Raw genomic sequence first — 21,153 nt, 5'->3', positions numbered from 1 at the left:
GTTACTCTTCATCCACATGACTACAGGGACTTATTGTATGACTCATGGAGAACTCGAGGAGAGTAACTAAACACTTGATTTCTGCAATTACACTTATCATGTAAATAATTCACCTTGATAAAGATTATCCAGCAGCCAACCACAAAACTTAGATCATATTAAACAAGCCAGTAGCTTACCATGGGGCCATTGCTATCAATGCCACATCTGGCATTACTACTAGAGGGAGAAAAGAAAAAGAAATTTTCTACGAGTAATCATCATTTGGGGTTCTTTGATTTGGTATGGAAACACCAGCCAAAAGAGATGGGAACTCTTTCTACTAGCAATCTTCATCTGGGTTGCTGTGCTTTGGTGTGAAAACACCCCACACATCTCACTGCGTCATATTGTTGAGGATGCAATGAATATATTACACCCTCCATTAAAAGGCCACATCATATTTCATTTTTACCTTTACATCACACATTAAAGTTTTAACTTCCAAAATCTGGTGATTACTGCAAATGTAGATTGCAAAACGCTATGTATTGCTCCAACCCACAGAAACGTGAGTTCAATTCCCACAAAAGGAATTATTAAATGGAGAGAATCAACTTAGCTAAGGTCAGTCAAGAACAGCACATTTCATTGCCCTGAAAATACCTAAACATCAAACATCAATCAGGGCTTCCATAAATTTAGGCTTTAGAAGATTCAATGAACTAAAAATTTATATTTAGGCCAGTAAGAGAAAACCCTATAACACAAAGAAATGTCTATAAGTTAAATTACATGGCACTGCCTTAAGTTATAAGTCTCCCTCTTGAGAACATTTCCTGCTCGAAATTGTCATGGCTCAATGGGAAGAAAGAATTACCTGAAAATTTTCAAAGCTGCCACAAACTTTTGCAATTCTGAACTTTGATGGTTCCGTTGTTAAGAATAAAAAGAAAAGCAAATTGCTGTGAAGCAGGCGATCAGGATGATTGAATCTTTATGGATCCTAAGACTGGGAACCTTTGTTTCTTCCACGCCAGGATGACAGAAAAACCAGAGGAGCTTTGCCATGATCTTCTAGATCAGAAAGCATGCAATTTACTATTTCTGGCCCTTCTATATACCTATAAACTCCTATAATCTATAACTGTAACTTCATCGTCTGGTGCATCAAGGTCATTGTAACTGCAAAATTGATACATCCAGGTAAGATTTTTGCTGAGAGTAGGGGAAGGCAACGGATATTAGACGTTGCATAAGCATACCTGCATAGATTTTACAATTACTGTGATTCAACTAGGTACATATTATATGTTTGGATTCCCTACTTAGTGCCTACTGAAATCCATGATGACAAAATGGAATTCTTCTGATTATTTCATAAGCAGGCTTTATTTTCATTAGAGTCCCAAATGTAGTTTACTCTCATGAAATAGAAGACTAGCTCTTACCACTGCCTGTGGCATATCCCATGTTGTTCTTTTGTATTTCACAGCCCCAAAGTTTATGCCCATGCAAGAGAAAGTAAATGTAGACTGTTGAGCTCCCGGTACAAATAAGTATATGCTACGAGCAGTCAAGCAGTACCTCCTCACCTAAAGTTACCGCAAAATCCATTTTGATTTATATGAAGACACAAGCTGGCCAATATTAGCATTTTCCTTTTTGTATTGCATACAGATGACAACCCCTAACGGCTAACACTAAAACCTTATTCCGACACTAAACATGGCCATATGTTTGCTCATTATCAAACACCAGTACTTTACCTGCAGTATTGAATTGTGGCCTGGATGAAAAGCTACATAGTGGCGGTATTCAGAACCTCAAGCCTCCATTGCACAGTTTAAACAATTTCTCTTGGTTAAATTCATTATAAAAGCTACATCAAGAAGGTCCGATCTTAGTCCTCTCACCCTAAGCCCAAAAACATGATGAGATCAAAGTGAAATGTTCCCCCCTATTATGGTTCCCTTTCCTGAAACACTCATCAGAAAGGCTCTACTCACACTAATAAACTTTGGTATGTCAGACAAATCAGGACATGTTTGCAAATCAAGGTGGCTTAATTTAGGCATTTGCAAATGTCCAGTCTAATGTTTCGGCAGCTGAAGCTCTGAAACACATTAAGTTTAAAGGAAAGAGAGTACGACTGACCTTCGCAAGCGCCGAGGATCCTGTCGAAATGTAGGGGGCAAAGCAATAATTGGAGCAGGTCCACTTATCTGGGGACCTGGTATACCATTTCTGCCACCTTCAAATGGAGAAGGTCCTCCTTGGTCCCGCAACATCCGCATAGCAACTTCAGGAGGGGCAGGAACAAAAGGCCCCAGCGGACTGGAAGCAATGAACATATAATTATAAACCATAAAGACAAGGAAATTCGACGCAGAGTGATTAGAATCATTCGCATTACACTAAAACACAAGAGGGAAAGAAGGGCTGCAAGACAACCAAGGTAAATGGTTGGAACATAGAGAGCTGTACTGAACTTACCCAGCTCCAGGAACAGGCATCAAAACAGGCGGAGGTATATCTGAAGGAAAATGAGCAACAGGAATGCCTTGCGCACCAAAAGTATCAAACATCTCATCTGGATTCTCACCAGGAGGACCATCATTACTGGATGTGAAATCCCCAGATTGGGGGTTTTCAGATCTATCAAATCGTTCGTTTGCACGATAGTCTCTTTCTCTGCGATTTCCTCTTTCGTCTTTAATTCTATTATCTGGGCCAGGTCTATGTCGTGGCCTCTCCTTCTACAAAAGGTAGACATGCTAATAAGGTATGAAAGAAGTAAAGGAAACAAAATGATAAAAGAAAAGACGCAAACAAACCATACAGGAAAAGACGGCTGCATCACAGGTCTCCCTCCGGGTGCGTTCTCATCACTGTAATAAATGATAGTTAAAACCGTGCTGACTAAGATATATCATAGGCATCAAATCGTTCAAATGTCAGCACTTACTTCATGTAATTCTCAAAATACAACTCTTCCCGCACTTTTGATGTAAGTTCCATGGCAAGTTCTGGATGTTTCAATTTTAAATGTTTGTGGACAAATTCAGCAGCATGAAAGAGCTTGGTACAACCTTTTGCTCCACATCCATACTTCCAGCCATATTTTTCATCCCTAATTTTGCGGACATAGGGATCCAAAGCTTCAGCTGCAGCAGCATCTATCTTCTCCTTTGCAGCCATTACTTCAAGGGGATCTAAACCCTTCAGCCTCTTTTGCCAATGAGAGTCTAATTTTTTTTCCCACTCATTTGCATTACCATTTGCCTCAGAGTTCTTGCCATCCACTCTAACATGCCGGAGACCTTTAGCTTCATTCGATTCAACCATCCCATAATAATCAACCCCATGAATGCGCCAGAGATAGGTGAGAAGGGTGTCCAAAAGCTCAATCCCCTCAAGACCCTTAATTGTGGTCAAACCCCGTATTATAATGACTGGGCCACTTGAACTTCCATGAGACTTGTCTCTTCCCATTCTATCATTATCATCACGACATAAAACATTATCCTCAATTCCTTTTTCTAAATCCAGTTTCCGGACAAGAGCCTGTGCTTGTTCAACATCAACCTGGATTCGCCTGGACTCAGAGAAGACTGGATGAGCCTTCGGAGCAGACAAAAGATCAGACTCTTTGGTGCCACCCCGACCATGCCGCCTTCTTTTGCCATCCACATCTGCTTCCTCGTCAGAATTAGCCTCGCTGATCTGTTCTTCGTTCAAAGAGGAAGGCATAACACCAGGACCTCTGAATCACATGCAGAAGTAGCAGAACTTGGAGTGAGTTAGTATAACCATATGAAAACTGTTAGTATGGTAAGTATGAGACCCAAAACTTCAGAATAGATCTTACAAATCTAAAGTCCCTCTTTGCAGATCAAGCTGAAAATTCTTTGCTGATTTCCTTGCAACTTCATTCCTCCTGCAAAGGCAATAGAAAAGATATCTCAATATAACCAGATGGAAGCCAGTACGCAATGCATCTAAAAGAGCATACACTTGGCAAAATGTTTACACTTTACATGATAGGTGAAAGTATTACACAGCCTTATCAATATGCTCACCGTTCTATTACAGCAAGTAGGTTTGTCGGATGATACTTGTCTTTTAACCTGATACACAAACTCAATCTATGAGACACAAAAACAGAGCAGCAAAATAAAAAACAAGAAGAGAAAAAGAGTACCATTCTTCATCCTTATGTGCATTAAAATAAGTTCGTTTCTGAGTTGATATGTATTCCGTCCTGTATTCTTGATACCTGATCATGCTCTTCCAATTAGTTAAATTGGGAAAGAAATAGAAGTGGAAACTAACACAAGAAAGAGCAAGACAAATATTACTAGAAACCAACCAAGTAAGATTAAACAGCTATAACTCTATAACACTCCCAATCTGACCTGCGCTCTGCTTCAGCTGGCAGGACATCATCTTCAAGCTCCTGAATAAACTGTTTATAAGACATCATCCCTTCCCTGAAATAAGCAGATATACATGCCTTTAAATCTAGCTAAAGGTATAACATTGCAATCATTTAAAAAGGACATTATAAAATATACAGTAGTCATGTAATCAAGTTCACATGCATAATCCATATGAGGAGAAAATGACACAAAGAAGACATCACATCTTATAGAAAACCAGAAATGAGAATGACTGAGACTGACAATGACAACAGTAGGTCTTCACACCAGAACTAGAATCTAAAGTTAACAAGGATTCTCTTGTAAATATTTCTCATATAAGTACAACAATCTTGCCAGGCTAACCAGCGTCAAAAAGTTCAAAATACCACTAACTAGGACGAGCATATAACTTATCACAAATAGGCAAATCAGTGGAGAGCAAGCATTCACATCATTTATCTGGATTTGAAGTGAAGGTTCACAACTAAAAGTATGAAAATAGGGTCTACCAACTCTAACCCATATCTTTTATTAAAACAAAGAAGAACAATCTACCCCGAACAGAAAATACATTACACAAGATTTACCTTTGGGCTCCACTTGCACCAAAGGTATCCGCAAAACCAGAACGACCAGAATCCCAATCTGTAGAGAGAAAGATAACGAAATAAAAATAGAAAAACACAAGCCAAAATATGAATTAAGAGCCTAGTAGTGACACAGAGTCAAACTGAGGCAGTCCAAGATTGCTACAAGTAAATAAAGCTATGCTGCTCTACGAAAAGTCAGGACATGGAGATGCTAAAGCTACAAAGAAGTATTAGCATTATAGAGTATATTACTGTAACAAAAATACCACATCCTGCTTTTATATTATTATTTTTTTCCCAGTTCTCTTTTTCTTTGGGTGAGGTGGGGCCCAGACATCACACCTAAAATGAGAATACAAACCAGCAGAGAAACGAAACTGTGTAGCTAAACATAGAGAGGCATACTATAATCAGAACACTACATCTAAATTATTGGAACATATTTTGTTGCTTTTGCAAAGTGCAGCTCTGATGGCGCTTCCTATTTTGATCTGTTAGGGTGATTCCTTATTTTGTAATTATAGTTCTGACTTCAACGCGAGTACACTTGCTACACTGATCTGTATAACTCATAGGATTCCTATGGACTCCACTAGAATTTTCTTCCCTGTTAGTCCAGGCTAGGAGTAGAGTAGAAAGTAGAATGGGAAAAGAAATGTTGTGTTTATTTATTGGTTCTTCCACCTTTATACATAGGAGTGGAATTAAGTGATAACTATAACTAATGGATAGCTAAGAAAGCTACCTATCCAAACCCAAATACAAAAAAGATATGCACAAATCCTAAACATTCTAACACTCCCCTCAAACTGGAGCAAATATATCGATCTTGCCCAGCTTGTTACACAAAATATTGAACTTCTTTGCTTCCAAGGCCTTAGCACGGATATCTGCTCTTTGCTTTGGAGGAGTAAAGGGATTGCAGATTTTTTTACTATGACAGCCTCAAGGACGAAATGACCGTCTCAATATGCTTTGTCCAGTCATGGAAAATAGGATTAACTGCTTGATTGTCATAGTGCATAGGGTATACGGCCATTGTATGCAAAACCTAGCTCTTTCAGCAAATTCTTTAACCACAAAACTTTCCTAGTAGTGTGAGCCATAGTCCGAAATTCAGCCTTTGTGCTCGATCAAGCAAATGTGGTTTTTTTTTGCTACATCAAGTTACAAGATTCCACACCAACATAGGTACAATATCGAGAGGTAGACTTCCTATCACTGTTAGATTCCTACTCATGGAAAATATTTATAATTACTATTCAAGAAGAATAGATTCCATCCATATGCATAATTAATCATAAAAGGATTGCTTGATACAAAACCAAAAATGCATAGAGATATGTCAATTGTAAAGACGGACAACTTACAAAAATAACAGCTGAACTATGAAGAAAGCTGGCATAGTATAGGAAGGACAAAAGGATTACCGGATGGGCCACCTGGATAGCCGGCAGATTGACGACCCATATAACGACCGTGAAACCTTTCATCAGGATAACCAGGTCTACCACCCATGTCATGCTCATAATCATATCCAAACCTAAAATAGAAAAGTGTTGTTATTCATGGCCATCACAATTCACAACCAGAGAGATTAACAACACTTATGAAAATTAGAAAATATGTCCATTTTCCATTAGCAATGAAATAGAATTAGCAAGGATACATGCAAGCATTATTCCCAACTGCCAATAGACAAAGATATGTATAGTTGAATATACATATTATCTATTTATCTCCAGGATTAACTAAGTCTACATAAATGTGCACCGTGACATTTAAAGTTTCAGTCAAACTCAACTTTTGATTGGCATTAGAGATACGTGAATATGCTGAGACTGTACAGCGCTTTAAATGTAATGGAAATATCTCATTATACAAGTTGATGTATGTTAAACTCAAAGTTAAACGACGATGATAAAATGTGTGGGATGCAAGCAAAATCCCGCTAACAAAATCTTCTGTACATCCAGCCTCTTCATATCGTGTGCATGTATAATGATATATCCCAGAATAATAGAGATATACATAATATGCATACATGGATGTATGCAGAGGCGTATATACACATACATAAACAAGGATATAATATAACACACACAGAGCTAAAGTATATAATACATGAACCACACGCACAACAAAGTTAACATATGCTCGTTAGAAAACTAGACCACGAAGCCAGTATCTATAATGCTTGTTAAAAAGAAACCCTCAAATCCTGCTAGAAGTTGAAAGTAATGAACCTAGTCATTAACATGAATGAACTGCTGTTAGTACACACATAGAGTAGTCGCAGGGGACTCAATCAAATGAAAAATCACCTTCGGTCTGCCGGCCCATATCCTCCTCTGGGACTCCCTCTCCTTCCGTCATACCCATCGTCTCTCCTTCTCTTATAAGGGGGGAACGGGGACGACCGTCGAGAGGGAGGAGAATGCGGACCTCCTCCGCGACGGTCTCGATACGGTGGGGGAGGACTCGGACTTGGCCTCCCCCGCTTATGGTAATCCCTCTCACGTGGCGGAGGTGGAGGCGGCGAGCGATGGCGATCATGGTATCCACGCCGAGGTGGGCGGTCATCACGCCGCTCTCGGGAGTCGCGGTCAGCGTCTCGAGTGGGGCGTCGGGGCGGAGGAGGCGGTGAGGAAGTGGAATCGGGGCCGGCATCGGCGGGTGCGGTGGTGGAGGGCTTGTTGTCAGTTGGATTGGCGTTGTTATCCTGGTCGAGGTTATCCGAGGTGCCGCTTAGAACTTCGGCCATTGACTACCCTGAAATCTACAGCGAAACCCTAATTTGGTTGACGTGAAACGTGTGTGGACTGGGGAAAGTGATTTCTAGATTTGGGGGGTTTTTCAGAAGAGAAGAGTCTGAATGGGACTCTTTGGAGAATGTTATGAATATTTAAATGACATAATTACCCTCCAAATTCTACCTTCTCACGCTTTCAACAAAACTCCACACACATGTTCAGTATCTTTTTCGCTAATTGCAGGGATAGATATTGAGATTATATTTAGGGATAATTATATTTACACACCTCATCTATTATTATTTTACACAAATTATTCTTATTTTTTCAAAAATTACAGAAATAATCCCTAATAGCTTTTAAAATCTAAAATGTCCTTAGGGGTATTCTAAAATTACCAAAAAGTAGAGGGGTGTCAAAGTAATATTTATGGGGCTGGATAATGTGACCCCATATTTTTATTATTTGTACTAATTTTTAATTTAAACTAAATTATTTTATTAACTATTTTTTATTGAATTTGTATATAAATTTACACTTCTTAAAAATATTAAATTATTTATTTAATATATTAATAAAAATTAGTTACAAGCTTATAAATTCAAATTAAAAAATATCACACTGTATAAATTATTTTAAATTTTAAAGTTAAAAATTTATTTTTTTTTATTTATAATTAATTTTTATTAACATCAATTAATTATAATTCAAAATAATTTTAAAAATATCACACTTGTATAAATTATTTTAAATTTTTAAAGTTAAAAAAATATTTATAATTAATTAATTATAATTCAAAATAATTTATGTAGTTTATATAAATCATATTAGCATTAGTAAAATAAATAATTTATTTATTAAAAAAATTTAATTATTAAATTAATTTTTCTTAAAAAAATTATTCCTTCTTCCCAATTCTATCGTCATGTCCACCCTAAACTCCTGTTCATGCCCTTGTTCCCACCACCCCACTTGCGCCCATCCTTTCACCCTCCTTCGCCATTGATGGCCATCAAAATATGTATGTATAAATATAAAATTATACATATATATGTCCAATTATATACATATTTATATATTTATATTATATAAACATATATATATGTAGTTATAAAATAAAAATAAAAAATAAATCTTTTAAATTTAAAAATGTAAAATTATTTATACAAGTGTGATAATTTTTTAATTTAAATTTATGAGCTAGTAAATATACAAATTCAATAAAAAATTAATAAAATAATTCATATTTAAATAAAAACTTTGTATAAATAATAAAAAAATATATGGGTCATATTATTCATCCTTATAAATATTACTTTGCCACCCCCTCTACCTTTTGGTAATTACAAAACACCCCTGAGGGCATTTCTATTATTGAAAAATTAATTTAAAGTTTGATCAAGTCAACAGGTGTATTTTGGAATTTTAAAGACCTGTCAGGGTGGTTTTTGTAATTTTTTAAAAACTATGGGTGGTTTATGTAAAATGACAATATGTGAGGGGTGTAAATATAATTATATTTTATATTTATTTATACTAATTTTTTATTGCACGTAGTTTCCTGCAATCATATAAAAAGAATTAGTGTAAGATAATAAAAAAAAAATTGTGAAAGAATAAATTATAATTATAAACTATAATAAATATGAAAAAGTAAAAGTGAGAAAAATGTCGAATAGTGGTGGTCAAGCGAAAAATATATATATATATAAAGTGAAATTATTAAAAAAATATTTAAATTACTAAATTGACCAAAAAGTTTGTAAAAAAATAATAAAGGATAAATTTGAATATTCAAAAATTGGTAAGACAAAAGGTTTTCTTTTATAATAGTATAACTAAATAAGTATTAGTATAATGGAATAATTATACTCTTTTTTTTCTGATGTTTTATGTAATTACATGTAAATCTCCCGTGGTTTGAAAAATTATATTTAGCACGAAGATTTGTTTCCATATAACAAATAAGTCTCCCGTTGGTCAAAAGTCACTAAAATTACATTTAGCACTCTAGGTTTGTTTTCATATAGCAAATTCGACGAATTATGACTAACGGACAATATCAGCAAATTCGATGATTTTTTACTAACAAATGGACTTATTTGTTAAATTGATGCAAAACTCAAAGGTACCAGATTTTTTTATAAAAAAAAAAGGTTTTTAAATAATAATAATAATGTTGATGAATTTGTCCTGCTCATGACATGTCATGTGTGTTTGCTAAGAGTTTCAACGTAGGATATCATCACCATCGCTCTTAAATCCCAAGTCTTAAATATTTTTTTTATTTAAAGCCATTAATTATTAATTAAAATAGATTATAATTGTTCATGTCAAATATTAATACATAATAAAAATAATTACAATAGTTATATTTTGATCATTAATAATATTAGATAAATGAAATCTAATGTTACAGTAAACAATATGTACTATGCAATAGAATAATATCCCACGTATATAGCAGTGTGAAAACCCATGATCTCAAAAATCATGGGATCTCAATTTTGTCAATTGATTTAGAACTCATTCCAAATTTTAAATACTTACACACACATTGCGTATAAAATATGGAGTTAAATACAGTTTACGTCCTTCATATATGTCATTTTCATCGATTAGACTTTTCAATTACAAAATTCTTGAGTTATTTCCATATCTTTTAAATAATTCTTTAAATTTAAACTACAATAAATAAAAATATCCTTTAATATTCGAAAAAATGACGAATTGGTATATACAGACTAATTGGAACACAAAGTTTTATTCATAAATTTTGTGAAGTAAAGAATCATTTAGACAAAATAAAAGATAATTATTCCATTTAAATTATATAATACCACTACAAAAATAGTCGGACATATAATCATTCAAATGCAAAAATATAGGCCAATAAGGTATAGTTTAGTTGACGAAGTTGAGGTCCCGTAACGTTAGAGGTCATGAATTCGAACCCCACATTATGTGCGGGATGTTGTTTTCACTAAATAATGAGTGTATTAATATCTGACAAAAATGATTATAATCAATTTATTTTAATTAATAATAATTCATCGCTTTTCAAAAAGATGACAAACATATAGGTGGTGTTTATTATTTCTTAATAAAAAGTTATAAATTCAATGATTTTGTTATTTCAGAATCATCGTATAGTAGAAATAATCGGAGAAAGTTTAAAATAATTATTCTGTTATTTCGCTAATTTATATTTATCAATATTAATTTATTTAGTTAATGAATGAAACTTGAGTTTTTTAAATTTCATAACATATTGTATTTGGGTGAATAGCAATTTATCCTCCTGTGATATTGGAAATGAGCAAATTACCCTCTTATAAAAAAAATACAATATTTACCCCCTATACTTTTTAAAATAAAGCAATTTACCTCCTTATGCAGGGAGGTAAATTGCTTCATTTAAAAAATCATAGGGGATAAATTGTTGTATTTTTAAAAAAATATAGGGAGGTAAATCGCTATTTATTTTTTCATAAGAGGGTAATTTGCTCATTTAGGGGTTGCTTACATTTTTTCCTATTTTATTGTAAAGGGGTTAAAGTGAACTATATATTGCAATTAATAGTTGCAGGTATTTTGGTCCATATATTTTGAATTCAATGGATTATTTAAAAGATAAGGGTCCAATTGAAATTTTTTATAAACCTGTGGTGATAATTAGTGATATTGATATAGTTCAGGGGTGTAAATTGTATTTAATCCTATAATACACACAATGATAACTACTCTTTTTTCTTACATTGGGTAAATTTAAAATTCACCCCCTCAAGAAGTAGAATTTTCAGCAATAAACCCCCAAAGAAAAAATAATATTAGATGTGAATCTTTCATATCTTTCCCCAAAACACACACACACACACACACAAAAGCACTTTAGAGAAAGGGGAAAAGAATCCCCTGGATGCTTCCATTCTTGGATTCTTTTTTACCCATTGGGATTTTAATTAATTTATTATTAAAACCCTGACCATAAAAAATAATTAATATATATATATAATAAATATTAAAGAATCTTTACACATTAAAAATATTATTTTGGTAGACCATGACATGTGTTGGTGCATGTTGGATAAGTCACTTTAATGTGTAAATATATAATAATTAAGCTCTCTATAATTAATAAGTTTATTAAGATATATTTTGTACAAAAATATTAATTGAAAATAGAATATATATTTTTTTAAAAATATTTTGCCTTTTCTTAACATGTAAGTACTGATTGAATAAGGAGTTTAATTTCTAGAGATTCCTTCCCAAAAGTGTCTTTTTCATTAGGTCATGTGATGGTTATAGATGAGGAAATGTTAGGGAAATTAAATTATAGAGTAATTATTGTTATAGACAAAAATTAAATATGAAAAATGATAACTGCACTTCTTACTTACTTTTAAAAATTTTGAGAAGTAAAATAATAAAAAGAGTACAAGAGTAAGTAATAAATATAAATATATGTATATAAAAATAATATTTTAGTGTTTGGTGTGATCCGATGAACTGAATACTAGCTTTTTGAAAGAACGAAATCTGGAAAGTTCAGTTCGATCTCGATATATGTCAATTTTGTAGTTTCGACTCGATTTATTGAATTATGAAGATCTTTAGTCAAGACGTTAAAGACTAATACAATAATTAGGACACATATTTCAAAGATAACAAATAAACAATAAATTCCAAAATTGTGTTTATGGAAAAAGAGGATACATATTTTTCATTACAATATTGGCTTTTAGCTTTATTGATAATCTAATATTTCTACGTACAATTCAATTATTATTGAAATAGTACAGATTATTTCAGTTCGGTATTCAATAAAATTTATGGTGTAAGTACCAAATTTTTTATTTATTAAAATTTCGATTCGATTTAGTTGGGTGAACCCTTCAAACTAAGGCATAAAATCCATGAATCCAACCATGACCTAATAGAAGAGGAATTTAGGTTAAAACATAATATTCTTTGACTATGAGTTAAGAAAATCTGATGGTCCCAATATTCATTCCAACACCCAAACGAGGCTTTTACAAGAGTTGTAACGTCTTTGAATTACTGCGAATAGAAGGTGTGTGGGTGGGCCAATCTCTACTCTTGATCCCTCATTTGCTTGCGGAGGAAGAACAGTAGGAGAGATAGATGCCGATTGCCGCCTCCTCCGCGTAAAAGTGACGCCTTTTCTTCCGTTATTACTTTCTTCCTAGTGTCTTTTCACGTTCAGAGGAAAGCCCTGCTGCAAGAATACAAGAATATTTAATACAAACCACTGCACGGAAAAAATTAACACAACACGACGAATCAAGATTGGCATTTTTACTGGGGGTATTTTTATAGTACTCAAGAGGAAACAGTACAAAATTCCATTACTTTGCTAAGTCAGCGAGGGCCCACTGACCACGCAGCTCTATTGTGTCTCCGTCTGCCCAAATACCCTTTTTTCATTACCATTGCATGCAAACCTGGTACATCGCCCTCCCCTCTATCCCCTCATCCCTGATTTGGTCTGTCACACACTCGTACACAGTCCCCTAAACGGGTTTCTCATTGTGTGTGAAGAATTCTTGCACCGAAATCCAGGACTTGTATTCATAGCCAATTTGAGTTCAGTTTCTGATGAGCTTTTATCAGGTAGAGAAAGGAAATCTTGATGGCCTTGGAGTTTTTTTCTTGATTTTGTAGAATTCTTGGGTTTTCTGGATGTGGCTTCTGTTCAGTCGACTTGCTTATGAATCTATTTGGGTTGGACTTTTGATTGTGGTTTTATGGTGTTTTTGGATGTTGATCGGTTTCTGTGGATTAAAGTTAGGATCTTTTTCATTTCATAGCTGCTGTTTGTTGAGGGGATTGTGTGAATTGATGTTGGACGGTTTTGAGAGCTTGAATTACTTTCTGATCTTTTTACTGGTTTTGGGTCTCGTATTGAATTTCTGGGTTGTGTATTCTTTATCCTTCTTTCTACTGGGTTCTAGTTTTATGGGCACGGCTCTGCTTTTCTTTTTGCCTTTTCCGATGGGCTCTTTATGTTCTCAGATGGATTTATTTGTTTATTCTTCTCCCAATTTGCTTCAGGGCATTGGTTTTGTTTGGTTTTGGTTAACATTGATGAGTTTATGAGGCAATGGTATTTTGAAATTTCCAAGATTTATGTGATATTTTGAATAAGTACCCTTTATGATTTCAAAAGCTTTTGGTTCGAAATAGAGGATGCTGGATATGTCCTTAGCCTCCTTGTTCATCTTGATAAATTACTTCCGTATTTCAGGAATCCTAGGTAAATTTTTTAGGATGGTATGTAGATCGCATTTATCAGATGGCTTAAACTGTTATTAGTCTGGATATGGCGATCCTACGATGTAGAAGGATTACTAAAATCCCCATGCTCTTGGATGGCTTTCCCTTTTCAGCTAAAATTAAGTTCACAGAAATGCTGTTTATTGCAAATGTATGTATCATCTTGTCAAATCAGCTTTTTACTGTGTCCTGGAGATAGAAATCTGGAGAATTTAGTCTGTGTTAACTCTATATTTACCATGATACTGTCTTTTACTCATGAGACTACTTTTCATCAAAATGTCCATATCCTGTATGTTTTCCTTTTCCATTCTAAGTAAAACGTGGTCTTCTCATTTTGGATCCTCAGTTCTTCTCGAACTTTTCATTATAAGCATTGGGTGGAATGGGAAAAGGTGCATGTGTTGGGGAAGCATAAATTTCTGGTGGCAAAGCATATGATTTTTCATGCTCAACCAGATAGCAAATTGTTATTTTGATGCCATATCAGAGCGAGTGTGCTGCTTCTTCGCTTGTCTTTATTGAATCAAGTCATACCATGTTTACTCTTAAAAACTTACCTGATCTCTGCAAACATGTTTGAGTGACTCATGTCATTTCAGTTACATGTTGTAGGACAATTTAAAACGAAGGAAGAAGTCTGTATGCTGAATTGACGGTTGAAAGAAAACCCTGATTGCATTAATGGGAGCTTCAAATTCTAGATTGGAAGAAGACAAGGGCCTGCAGCTTTGCCGTGCAAGGAAGAAATTTATCAAACAAGCACTTAACGGTAGGTGTTCTCTTGCTGCAGCTCATATTGCATATATAGAGGAACTGAAAATTGTCGGAGCTGCTTTAAGGAGATTCGTGGAAACTGATGCTCAAGTTGAAACTGCCGTATATCCTTCAAGAAGTCCGACTCCTGAGCCACGTGCTTTGACAGAGAATTCTGTCTCCCAATTATCTTTGTCATCTCGATCTCTATCACAACATGTGGATGCAGCAACAAATATCCCACCATCTCCTTCAACCCCTGTCTCAATTAAATACCAGTCCCATCATATGAAATTTAGAGGTACATTTTCCAGGAAAGTTGAAGAAAAGCCTCCTGTGCCTGTCACTGTATCAGTTTCTTCAACGACTCCTCCTAGCACCACTCCTCGCTCCACCGAGGCACCGGAAGCATCGTCATTTGAAACTCCTTCTATCCCACCAGAAACTCCACCATGGGATTATTTTGGTCTTTTTCATCCAATTGACAATCATTTGTCTTCACAAGAAGGAAGGGAATTTGATCAGGGATCAGAGAACTCTGATGAGACAAGACATCTTAGAGTAGAGGAGGGAGTTCCTGAAATGGAAGATGTAGAAGACAAGCTCTCCTCTCATGGAATAGAAGAATCTCAGATGTCAGAAGATGAATTTGATGAACCCTCCTCAGCTACCCTTGTTCGAAGTTTTAAAAATGTCAACAGGGAAAATGTTGCCAATGGTGATTCACCCCTTATATCTTCGGAGCATAGAACATCAGAAACCAAGTTTGCAAAATTTGAAAATGTAAATGAAGAAAAAGAAAATCTCATCAGTGGAGATTCACCCATTAGGTCATCCGAAAGTGTAATATCAGAAATCAAGTTTGTGAATGGGAAGAAAAACAACTCTCCTGATTTATCACCGTTACGAACTGCATCCTCAAGATTTGTGCAATTGAATGATGTGAAGATAACACCAATAAAACAAAGTGAAGTTGAAGATAAAGTTGTACCTAAGGACTTCTTTTCGAGCATGAAGGACATCGAACAGCTTTTTGTTAAAGCATCTGAATCAGGAAAAGAAGTTCCGCGGATGCTTGAAGCAAATAAATTCCATTTCCGTCCAGTAGTGCCTGGAAGAGAAAGTAAGCCCCCACACCCCCCACCCACCCCCAAATCAGTACAGATATAATATTCTTATTTACCATGCCATAAACTAGCAGTTGTTCATTTAGGGCGTTCCGGAAATGAAACTTCTAACGAAACTTTGAACAGTGTGATTATATCGCACTTACGCGTTCCGTCATAGAGAGGCCTAAGTCTCGGTTTTGTTCAATGAATTTGGGTATGACAGCATGTTTTAGCCATTAAGGGAGTTGGGGAATAAAGGAAGCAGTTAAGTAACAAAGTTAAAATTAATATAGTCTCAGTTAGTAACTCATAAGTATTTTCTATTTATTGGAAACAACAAATGGAAATACAAGTTGAAGGCCTTTTAATATTAGTGACAATAAAAACGTTTTTTACTCTTTAATATTATGCTTATCTGGATATTGTTGTCTTTCTCATGTGAGGCAGAAGACGGAAGTTAATAGATAATTTTTCTTTTGGCAGGTGGATCAGTTACCTCATCATTACTGAAATCTTGTTTCTCTTGTGGGGAGGATCCAAGTGAGGTTCCACAAGGTAGGTCTTTTCATCTTTCCATATTTTTAAGCAATTGATTAGGCACTCCAACCTGTGAAAGCCAACCTTATGCTTCTCTTGATGGAAAGGACATTAATAAAAGAATTAGTCACACCCACAATAGCTTCTTTATCGGTTTTATGAATGAACAAGTTGCAACTCTTTTGGGATCTTCTGTGGAAATAGAGGGAAATGGACTGGGGAATGTGAAGTATGTTTATTCTTTTTATCAGGAGAATTTTTATCATAGATGTCATCTCATGTAAGTTTTTGACAAGATAAATGGTGTCACTAGATGTTTGCAAGTGGCCCAGCAATCAACCTGGAATATTCATGCTATTGATGTAAGAAACTAACAAAAAGCAGTGACACAAAACTAGGAAAAACGACCAATTCATACGTGAAAGAAAAAGAAACCAATTGCAGCGGTTTTCTACTTCTTGAATGCCTACTCCGATTTACTTGCCTTTCCTCGTGTTTAAATACCATGCTTCAGATATTCCTTAAATAGAAATATTCCTGTTACATTTTAAACCGTGAGATAAAATTCAGCAGAATTCAGGTGAATGAAGGTTAAGACAGATAAGACATGACAACCTTTAACTTATCATAAGAAATGCGAAGGATGGATGTTGACATACTTCGTTTCCATATTTGATATTTATTGTCTCATATTACTTGGACTTTTCCAGGGACTTGTTTTATGAAACTTGTCAAGTTGTAACTCAAAAGTTCAATGTGCTTCACCACATCTTTGTCCTAGTAAATTTAAAGCATCGGAACAGGAGTAGAAAACATTTTATTGTGTACTGGTTTGGAAATGAAAAACCAATTGGATACTTTCAGAAAAAGGATTTGTTGAAGATGTGTTTGATGCTTTTTCTTTTTTTTCAATACTGTTAAATTTGATATCATGTGTCATTTGAAGTTGGGTCAATGTGAACTTACTGGTGTTAAATCATTAAGTTAGTGATGTGTTAATACTTTCAATTCGATAGTGATTACATGGATCATGATATAAGACAATTATTTAATATGCGTTAATAGTTTATTACTCCCTCCCGTCCTAAAATAATGGGTCTAGTTTTATCCAACAAGGAGCTTTAGATGATAGTTGAAACTTTTGAATTTTTGTACTATTTTTCTTAAAGTAAAATCGAGAGTTGCAGTGTCATATCATTACCTTAATTGAGATACTTTGGGGAAGAACAGCTCTTGCCCATAAGCTTGTTTGGCTGACGGTCACATTTCCCTTTTGTGTTTATCATAGATCTTAGTCTGAGATGAGAAAGACCTTTCTACTTTCAAGCGCATATCATCAGCAACATTAGTCATAAATTGATATGAGATGATTGTTGATCTTCCAATTTTATGAATTTGTCTACGAACTTTTCGGACAACTATTGGAAATAACTCTAAGTAGCTCAGTCTTCACAAACAAATGCTGATAGCTGGATGTGGTGATCTGGAAAATGTTTTGTTTAGACTCATTGAGCTTAAGAAACAGTAAAATTTTGCATTAAAAATCACCTCATTCTTGGATTCTTTGTAAGATTAACACTGATATTTCTTGGGATTAACTATCATTTCTTGAAGTTGATTTACACATGTATATATTGCCTTTTCTAAGGTGCTTTATTATGATTACCTGTTAAAATTAGATATCTGCAATGTTGCCAGTTGTCCCTTATCGCCTTCTAGTCACATTGCATTAAACACCTTAAATATTCCGTTCACTTCAAGTTTCCAGAATTGTTTTCTACAAAACTGCTCCCATCTCAGATAATTTGTACAGATACCTGAGCTTGCCTTTTACCTCTTTCTTCTTCTTCTTTTAAAGGATCTGAACTCATCCGTGTTAAACATCAGACATAATCACACAGGCAAAGATATAAAATAGTAGAAGCAGCAGTGCACGATGTGAAAACGAAATTTCCAATATTTTAGAGAAACTTTTGAACAGATCTCCTTGCTTTGACCATTTCCATTGGTTTTCTCTATCTTAACTTTGTGAAAAAAGATGCTTTTGAGAATGGATAGACGCTATGCTAAAGATTAGTAAATAGTGTCCTAATTTCAGTCAGCAGATTGACACAATAAATAAGCTTGTTGAAAACTGAAGATTAGCAACTTATCGTGTGCTAACTCAAAACTTGTGCAATTAATGGTTTCTGATTGGGAAACTTATCGTAGCAACACACTTTTTTTTGTTCAAGTTCTAGTAAGTTTTTCTTCTTATCATATGATTACTTTAGTTATTGTAGTACAATCATGAAGTCGCTCATTTGATTCTTATCTCCATTTAGAGCCGACTCAAACTTCTGTCAAGTACTTAACTTGGCATCGGACAACATCGTCTCGTTCTGCTTCATCTCGGAATCTTCTAGGTGCCAACTCCACTGATGGTGTCGATGATCTTAGTAATAATCTCTTTGACAACTTCTGCATGGTCTCTGGAAGCCATGCCTCAACCTTGGATAGGCTTTATGCATGGGAGAAGAAGCTTTACGACGAAGTTAAGGTATGTGCAGAGCTTGCTTCTGCTTTACTAGCACTATTTATCTTTGAACTATTATTTGTTTTTGTATTTGTAGTTACTGTAATATTTTGTCTCTGAAGTTTTCTCCCTGGGGAATCTTGCATCATCTTCCACAGCATTTAGCCATTCCGTGGTTGTTTTTGAATGGATTTCAGTTTTCTTTTACGTTATTTATACACAAACTTTCGGGTGCATCTCATCAGCATCAACTATAATTTCTTGATCTGATAGTGGGCGTCCCTCCTATTTCAGGCTGGTCAGGTACTTAGAAGCAATTTTGATCAGAAGTGCAAACTTCTTCGGCAGCAAGAATCACGGGGAGAGAATACCGACAAGACACGTGCTGGAGTGAAGGATCTACATTCACGGATCAAAGTAGCAATTCACAGAATCGACTCCATCTCAAAGAAAATTGAAGAAATTAGAGATAAAGAGCTTCAACCACAACTCGAGGAGTTAATTGAAGGGTATGTTTGTATTTCTCTATTATTTTTGTCGGTTACTATAACTGGGATGATTTCATGCTGCCCATGCGGATAGTAACCTGCATAAGGTATGAAAATGTGAGATTATAATCTGATGTCAGAAAGTGAATGATGCATCCTCATATATGATGTGATGGTCTACACCTGAGTTGGTTGCCAACCACAACTGATGCTTGTTTGCAATGTGTATAACAAATGGTACATTCGTTCTTTTGCATAAAAAAGTGGCTCCTCAAATGCTTTCGTCTCTTGTTTCTGATGACAGACTAAGGAAGATGTGGGAAAATATGCTGGAATGCCACAGCCTTCAATTTCATGTCATATCCGTATCTCATACCCCCGCAGGTGCTAAAATCACTATACAGACGGACGCGCGAAGACAGATCACCATCCACCTCGAAAACGAACTGAGCTCTTTATTATCCACCTTCACAAAATGGATCGGTGCACAGAAACTATACGTGGAAACTATTGATAAGTGGCTTTTCAAGTGCGTCTCTCTTCCGCAGACCACGTCCAAGAGGAACAAAAGGATGAAACCTCCGCCTCTAAGAAACTGGGGTCCGCCAATATACATGATATGTGGGGCCTGGCTGGAGATGATCGATGAACTGCCAACTAAAGGCGTTACTGATTCTATCAGGGACTTGGCAGCTGAGGTTGCTCACTTTCTGCCCCATCAAGAGAAGAACCATGGGAAGGCCGGGAATCAGTCTCTGAACGGGCCATCCCTAGCTGGAACCAATGATGACTCAGGTATAAATTTGTTGAGAGACAACGTTGCTGAGGACTGGATACCTGCACTCGATCGTTTCAGGACGAGCTTAGCTGGTTTTCTTGGGCAGCTGAACAACTTCGCCGAGTGTTCTGTGAAGATGTTTACCGACCTGCAGAAATCCATCGAGGAAGCAAAGAATAACTATGAACAGTTCAAATCCCAGCAGCAGTAGTGATAGATTATACAGGTCAAGATTATGGGATAAAATCAGAGGGAAATAAAGAATGAAGTTGATATATAGGTATAGAATGAAGGATGAATAGTGGTATTTGTACATTAGGTGTCAAAAAAATAAAAGGGTATTTGGTATACATATGTTAGTTAAATAGGTTTGAACTTGTGTTGAATCTGAGCTTTTGTGTAAAGCTTCAGACATGGACATCAATTACTTTCCTTAATTTATGCTACATTTTTGTTTTGAGTTGTGCGTTTTGGTCTTAAGTGCCCGTTTGGTCCTGCAATTGACATCCCAAATTTGTGTTTCGTGTGTAAACGTCCCAAATCTGTGTTTCGAGTGTAAACGTAATATTTTATTACGGGGTTTGGTCTTTTTTTTCCTCAAAATTAATTTAGGATTAAATTCTATTATAATCACTTTTTTTTTTAATTTATCAAATCTACTATTTCTAGCTTTAATTCCCATCATAAACATGTCATAATCACTTTTTTTTTTAAAAAATTAATTATTTCAAAATCAATTTTCGTATAATTAATTATACAACCATTTGGCCAAATTGGACCTAAATTGTGTTGTCGTGACATTGTTGCCCTATTGCAACAAAAATAAGTGCAGCCATGTTTGGCATTGTGATTGAACAGTTCGAAAATGTATTTTGCACACAAACGCAATTTCTTGTATTATTTGATAAAAATTATAATTTGTAG

At 35.2% G+C, this 21,153-nt stretch overlaps 2 protein-coding genes across 4 annotated transcripts; one reads left to right on the top strand and one right to left on the bottom strand.

Annotated features, from left to right (window-relative positions):
• Nucleotides 1-625: 625 nt before the first annotated feature.
• LOC105163755 (serrate RNA effector molecule) lies at nt 626-7,873 on the bottom strand. Of its 2 annotated transcripts, none has more exons than XM_088881776.1 (12): nt 7,318-7,873; nt 6,424-6,536; nt 4,991-5,048; nt 4,398-4,472; nt 4,184-4,258; nt 4,062-4,109; nt 3,851-3,919; nt 2,948-3,745; nt 2,822-2,870; nt 2,476-2,738; nt 2,137-2,316; nt 626-1,244 (listed from the first exon to the last, which is right to left on the bottom strand). In XM_088881776.1, the coding sequence occupies exons 1-12, from the start codon at nt 7,755-7,757 to the stop codon at nt 1,121-1,123; spliced, it is 2,292 nt and encodes a 763-aa protein (XP_088737902.1). In that variant the 5' UTR covers nt 7,758-7,873; the 3' UTR covers nt 626-1,120. The 2 variants fall into 2 exon arrangements, with proteins under 2 accessions (XP_088737902.1, XP_088737903.1); XM_088881777.1 differs by having other exon boundaries at nt 626-1,164; nt 7,318-7,871.
• Nucleotides 7,874-12,848: 4,975 nt separating this feature from the next.
• Nucleotides 12,849-20,689, top strand: LOC105163756 (bZIP transcription factor (DUF630 and DUF632)). Of its 2 annotated transcripts, none has more exons than XM_011082208.3 (6): nt 12,849-13,383; nt 14,662-15,925; nt 16,395-16,466; nt 18,773-18,987; nt 19,258-19,472; nt 19,756-20,689. In XM_011082208.3, exons 2-6 carry the CDS (start codon nt 14,731-14,733, stop codon nt 20,438-20,440), a joined length of 2,382 nt encoding a protein of 793 aa, XP_011080510.1. In that variant the 5' UTR covers nt 12,849-13,383; nt 14,662-14,730; the 3' UTR covers nt 20,441-20,689. The 2 variants fall into 2 exon arrangements, with proteins under 2 accessions (XP_011080510.1, XP_011080509.1); XM_011082207.3 differs by having other exon boundaries at nt 14,649-15,925.
• The last annotated feature ends 464 nt before the right edge of the window (nt 20,690-21,153 follow it).

Source organism: Sesamum indicum, linkage group LG6 (assembly GCF_026168435.1).
Source record: "Sesamum indicum cultivar Baizhima isolate 11 linkage group LG6, ASM2616843v1, whole genome shotgun sequence".
Lineage (NCBI taxonomy): Eukaryota > Viridiplantae > Streptophyta > Magnoliopsida > Lamiales > Pedaliaceae > Sesamum > Sesamum indicum.
This window is presented reverse-complemented; position numbering and strand designations above follow the sequence as displayed.

Bases quoted from the DNA above. Each gene is read 5' to 3' on its own strand.
- LOC105163755 (XM_088881776.1), bottom strand. From the start codon at position 7,757: ATGGCCGAAGTTCTAAGCGGCACCTCGGATAACCTCGACCAGGATAAC. The intron at 6,537-7,317 runs GTGATTTTTCAT...TTTCTATTTTAG, and splicing joins TATGGGCCGGCAGACCGAAG to GTTTGGATATGATTATGAGC. The intron at 5,049-6,423 runs GTAATCCTTTTG...TTCTCTCTACAG, and splicing joins CTATCCAGGTGGCCCATCCG to ATTGGGATTCTGGTCGTTCT.
- LOC105163756 (XM_011082208.3), top strand. From the start codon at position 14,731: ATGGGAGCTTCAAATTCTAGATTGGAAGAAGACAAGGGCCTGCAGCTT. The intron at 15,926-16,394 runs GTAAGCCCCCAC...TTCTTTTGGCAG, and splicing joins AGTAGTGCCTGGAAGAGAAA to GTGGATCAGTTACCTCATCA. The intron at 16,467-18,772 runs GTAGGTCTTTTC...ATCTCCATTTAG, and splicing joins TCCAAGTGAGGTTCCACAAG to AGCCGACTCAAACTTCTGTC.